Source organism: Cynara cardunculus, assembly GCF_001531365.2.
Source record: "Cynara cardunculus var. scolymus isolate 2C chromosome LG 17, CcrdV1, whole genome shotgun sequence".
Taxonomy (NCBI): domain Eukaryota; kingdom Viridiplantae; phylum Streptophyta; class Magnoliopsida; order Asterales; family Asteraceae; genus Cynara; species Cynara cardunculus.
Genome location: NC_037544.1, coordinates 24994703 through 25000899, shown reverse-complemented (window position 1 = coordinate 25000899; position 6197 = coordinate 24994703). Strand labels below are relative to the sequence as shown.

Genomic DNA, 6197 nt, shown 5'->3' with positions numbered 1-6197 from the left:
CGAAATTACACCTTCGCCCATGGCTTGACTTTTCTTTCTCTTTTGGCCCGATTTTAGACTTATTATTAAATTTCTATTTAATATAATTAAAAATAGAAATTGTAAATAAAGATAAATTATTTATTCTCAAATTTTGGGTTTTACAACTCTCCCCTCCTTCAAGAAATTCCGTCCTCGGAATTAACACTTGCTAAAATAACTGGGGATAGCTAGATTTCATTTCTTCTTCGRGCTCCCACRTCATTTCTGCGCCCTTATGGAATTTCCACTTAACCAACACCAATGGTATACTTTTGTTTCTTAGTCTTTTCGTCTTCTTATCCAATATACCAATTGGCTCTTCCACATAGGCGAGTTTGTCGTTAACCTCGATGTCTTCCAAATCCAAAACAGCTGATTCATCAGCTAAACACTTTCGCAAGTTTGAMACRTGGAAGGTATTGTGAATACTTCCTAATTCCTCTGGTAGCTTCAACYGATAAGCAACTGCTCCTACTCTTGCAGTTATTTCAAATGGTCYGATATACCTTGGACTTAGCTTGCCTTTCTTTCCAAATCTTACAACTCCTTTCCACGGTGATATTTTCAACAAGACCTTATCACCTACTTGGAATTCCAAAGGTCGTCGCCTTCTATCCACATAACTCTTTTGTCTGTCTTGTGCAACCTTTAACCTTTCTTTGATCTGTACTATCTTATCAGATGTCTGTTGGACTAACTCAAGTCCAGCTAATTGTCTTTATCCAATGTCTGCCCAACAAATCGGAGTTTTACACTTACGGCCATATAGCGCTTCAAATGGTGCCGCCTTGATGCTTGAGTGATAACTATTGTTATAAGCAAATTCTATCAATGGGAGGTGGTTGTCCCAACTACCTCCAAAGTCAATTACACAGGCTCTCAGCATATCTTCTAGTGTTTGTATTGTCCTCTCACTCTGGCCATCAGTTTGAGGATGATATGCAGTACTTATGTTCAATCGCGTTCCCATTTCTTGTTGGAAGCTTGACCAAAACCTCGAGGTAAGCCTAGCATCTCTATCTGAGACGATGGAGATTGGCACCCCATGTCTTGACACAATTTCATTGACATAGAGCTGGGCCAATCTTTCTAATGTATACTTGTCACTGATCGGCAAGAAATGAGCGGATTTTGTCAATCGGTCCATAATCACCCATATGGCATCGTGCCCCTTTATTGTTCTCGGAAGTTTGGTGACGAAGTCCATCGTGATCATATCCCACTTCCAGACTGGGATCTCCATTAGTTGCAACATTCCCGATGGTTTTTGATGCTCGGTCTTCACTTTCAAGAACGTCAAACATTTTCCCACGTAGTTGGCTACTGCCCTTTTCATGTCGGGCCACCAATAGTTTTCCTTAATGTTCTTGTACATCTTATTACTACCTGGGTGCATAGTGTATTTGGACTTATGTGCTTCATCCATCACTATATTTCTTAGGTCCCCCAAACTAGGAATCCAAATCCGATTCCCATGCCTATATATCCCATCTGGTCCAGCTGTCAARGTCTTAATTTGTCCTATCATTCTCTCCCTTTTGATATTTGCTTCAAGTAAAGCTTCCCTCTGGACATCCCGTATACGGTCTAGAAGCTCCACCTTAACACTCATCCACATGGCTCGAACCCTGAATGGTCCGTTTCTCTCCTTCCTACTCAGTGCATCGGCAACTACATTTGCCTTGCCTGGATGGTAGTGAATCTCACAATCATAATCCTTAAGTAGTTCCATCCACCTCCTTTGCCTCATATTTAGCTCCTTTTGATCAAACAAGTATTTAAGACTCTTATGATCGGTATAGATCATGCACTTGGTGCCGTATAAATAGTGTCTCCAGATTTTTAGCACGAAGACAACATCTGCTAATTCCATGTCGTGAGTTGGGTATCTCTTCTCGTGTTCTTTCAACTGTCGTGATGCATATGCAATGACCTTGCCTCGTTGCATTAGCACACAACCTAACCCAATTTTTGACGCATCGCTATATACGACGAAATCTTCTACTCCTTCCGGTAGGGATAAGACCGGTGCGGTGCTTAGTTTCTCCTTAAGTATCTGGAACGCTTCTTCTTGTTTCGTTCCCCAATCAAACCTAACCGACTTGTTAGTCAACGTCGTCAAACGCGTTGCTATTTTGGAGAAATCCTGGATGAACCTTCGGTAATACCCAGCTAGGCCTAGAAAACTTCGGATCTCCAATACTGACTTTGGCGATTCCCAATTCATAATTGTATCAATCTTAGCCGGGTCCACCTTGATCCCTTCCGTATTGACTACGTGACCGAGGAATTGTACCTCATGCAACCAAAACTCACATTTTGAGAATTTGGCGTACAATTGCTCCTTTGCTAGCAGTTCAAGAATCAATCTTAARTGTTGCTCATGCTCCTCCTTATTCTTCGAATAGATCAAAATGTCATCTATAAAGACTATGACAAATTGGTCCAAATACGGATCACATACTCGATTCATTAAGTCCATGAATGCCGCAGGTGCGTTTGTCAATCCGAACGGCATTACTACAAATTCGTAATGCCCGTATCGAGTCCTAAAAGCTGTCTTTGATACGTCTTCTTCTCGAACCCTCAACTGATGGTAGCCTGATCTCAAATCGATCTTCGAGAAACAGCTGGCTCCTTGCAGCTGATCGAAAAGGTCGTCGAACCTGTTCTTTATCGTGATTTTGTTCAGTTCCCGATAATCGATGCACATCCTCATCGTGCCGTCCTTCTTCTTGACGAATAAAATTGGTCCTCCCCATGGCGACGAGCTTGGCCTAATAAATCCTTTATCTAAGAGCTCCTGCAATTGCTTCATCAGCTCTTGCATTTCGGTTGGGGTTAAACGATAAGGTGCCCTTGCGATCGGTGTCGCACCTGGTATCAGATCAATTTGGAACTCTACCTGACGTTCCAGGGGTATTCCTGGTAACTCATCTAGAAATACTTCCGGGTAGTCCCTTACTACCGGTACATCTTGTATTGCTTTCTTTTCGAGCTTGGCGTCGATGGTGTATGCCAAGTAAGCTACGCAACCCTTCCGCAGACACTTATTTGCCTTAATGGCATTGATCAGCCCTACGCAACCCTTCTTTCGATCACCGTAAACCTGGATCGTTTCTCCTTTTGGAGTTCGAATCTTGACCATCTTTTTATTGCATACTATTTGTGCATGATTGGCAGACAGCCAGTCCATTCCCAAGACTATGTCAAAACCTCCTAGGCTCATTGGCATAAGCTTAACAGGGAAATCCTTCCCATCTATAACGATTTTGCATTCATCAAATACTTCGTCTACCTTACACTGACTACCGTTGGCTGTTTCTACAGTGTAGGTTTTATCTAGCCTACAGGCACTCTTATCCAGATAGTGGCAGAAAGCAGTAGACACAAAACTACCATTCGCACCCGAATCAAATAACACATGTGCATACACATTGTTGATAGGGAACATACCAGATACGACATCGGGTGTTTCCTTCGCCTCTTCCCAAGTCATGTTTTAAGCTCGACCGTGTCCCTTAGGTAGCTCCTTCCTACCTTCCGGTCTTCTTCCAAACCCGTTATTCCCTGTCTTCCCGTGGGGTGTCGCACCATTGCGACGTTTTGGACAGTCAGGACGCAAATGTCCCGTAGCTCCGCATTCATAACATGTCCTTCCTTCCGGGCATTCTCATGCGGTATGCCCCGGTTTGTTACACCGGTAGCACGTCAGGCTCCCCACTATGCACTCTCCCTTGTGCCTCTTGTTGCATTTGCTACATGGAAGAATGGTGAGTTCCTCGCTTCGGGTTTTTGTCGGAGTTGGAATCCATTTGGATTTCTTGTGAAACTTGCTCGATCCTTCCCATCTTCTCTTCACCTCTTTTCTATCACTACCTTCTCTAGCGTTGTTCTCTTCCGCCACCTTTGCCATCTCCACTGCTTGTACGAACGTGGCTGGTTTAGTCATGTCCACATACCACTTGATCTCGATTTTTAAGCCATCCTTGAAACGGCCTATCTTTCTCTCCTCGGTGGCCACCTGATACTTGACGAACCTTGCCTTTTCAAGAAACTCGTTGACATATTCTTGTATTGACAACGATCCTTGCTTCAACCTTAGAAATTCGGATTCTAGCTTGTTCACTTCTGTTTGCGAGCAGTACTTATCCATCATCATCTTCTTCACTTGCTCCCATGCCATGGCAGCAATCTCCTCATCACCTCTGACTGCGCACTCAGTCTCCCACCAGTGTAGTGCATAGTCCACAAAGGTCGTAGCAGCATAAGTTACCTTTTGTTCTTCCGTGCATCTACAAATTTTGAAACAACTTTGCATCTTGGCTATCCAGTTCATCAGGCCAACTGGGCCTTATATTCCTTTAACCTCCTTTGGCCCGGTGCCCTTGAATGTTTTGAAGCTGCATCCTCTCTCTTTTGCTGCCAACTCGGTGATCCCCATGATGGGCGATTCTTCCTTCTCCTTGACAGATACTTCCACATTCCCGGTGGCTTGAGTGTTCTCATGTTGAACACTTTCTTCCCTTCCTTCTTCACTATCCTTAAATTGGTCGCCTAACATTTCCTTAAGCATGTCTGACAATGTGTCCCGGAGGACTTGTGCCATCTGCTCCGCCATTGTTTCCTTCGTGAGAGGAAATTCTTCCCCTTGATCCCCTTGGCTCCTACCGACAGCCAAACTAGCTGGCGTGGATGGGGCCATACTCGAATTAGCGGCTCGGGCACTTCCGCGACCTCGACCCTGGGCCCGTGTCCGTCCTCGAACTGCCGGTGGGGCTAAGCCATTAATGCCTCCCTCATTGAGAGCGTTCCTTGTTGATCCACGAGAAACCATACTGATAATATAGGGTACTATTGCTTTAGTAAGGTTCTAAAGTCAACATAATTCATTCCATTCATATATAAATAATCACTATGTATAGGCGAAATGCATAATAAGAAATTCGCGTCGAAAATTTCGTAATGCTCAAAAGATATATTTATATTCAATGTCAATAAAATCCCAGGGAGAGATATATTACAAATCCCATTTACCTACAAAAGATGGGATTCACGAAATCCTGACATATCACTTAATCATGTGATTGTTCAAAAAAGAAATCTATTGATAGCTTGATCAGCTATCTAGACCTTCACTATTACATTCTATACTCAAAAGATTTCTCTCCCTCTTCTTCCAAAAAGACTCTATGTCTAGAACTGATCGGCTGGGTAATAAGGGAGATAAGGGTCCCTCAACCACTGCTCATAGGATGTAGATGGTAGGGAACGCCACAGCACACTAGCCCTTGGGCCATTTCTGATGCATCGAACCCAGTTGGAGAGATAGCCCTTTACTACGCCCGCATAATCTATGGTCACTCTTTTATAGAAGCGAACTCTGTCCTTGATTCTGGTGCCTACGTGGCGAGTAGCAATCCTTCGTTCTTGTTCAAGTACAACCTTATCCCAAATCAGGGCATGACACTGGTCCGACAAATCTGCATTTTCTTCAGTCAACTCGATTAGGGCTCCTCCTTGTTCGACATGTGCCCGCTGAAGATTGTTCAGCCACTCATTTAGTCTAGTGTTGTCATCTACGGTTCGGGTCAACCTCTCCCTTAGCCTTGTGTTTTCGCCCTCCAGGGCCTCTATAGTTTCCATCATGTCCTCACTCGTCGGGGTGCGGGGCGTGTAGTCCATCGATGGTTCGGATGTGGTCCTCCTCCCGTTGGGCGCTTGTGACGACACCTCACAGGCGTCGGCCAGACTATCACTTCTGGACCGGGAGCGGGAAACATGACTGGCGCTGGGGCGGCGATTGTCAACGGGTCCCCTATTTGGTCCTAGCCCGTGCGGTGTCCTACGTGCTCCGTAACCGCGCCCGCGTCTGATAGATCTGGTGTGGATGGTGTGCATCATTTTTTTCCTACAATTTAAAAAGGATCACTAAGTCGAATAGTGATGTAGGATCAAGCTTAATCGCATGCTAAGCAACACTACTACACAATGAACATGTGCTTCTACTAATCTTCTCAGTTTAAGCTTAGGCTAAGTAAATCTTAACCTCTTTACCTTAAACTAAGGCTCTAACAATCTTCTCAGTTTAAGCTTAAGCTAAACAAGTTTTAGCCTAATTACCTTAAACTAAGGCTCTAACAATCTTCTCAGTTTAAGCTTAAGCTAAGCAAGTT

General features: G+C 44.1%; 1 protein-coding gene across 1 annotated transcript; it reads right to left on the bottom strand.

Moving 5' to 3' along the window:
- Positions 1 to 3694: 3694 nt before the first annotated feature.
- On the bottom strand, positions 3695 to 4342 carry LOC112499925. Its single transcript, XM_025103192.1, has one exon. The coding sequence runs from the start codon at positions 4340 to 4342 to the stop codon at positions 3695 to 3697; it is 648 nt and encodes a 215-aa protein (XP_024958960.1).
- Between the last annotated feature and the right edge of the window lie 1855 nt (positions 4343 to 6197).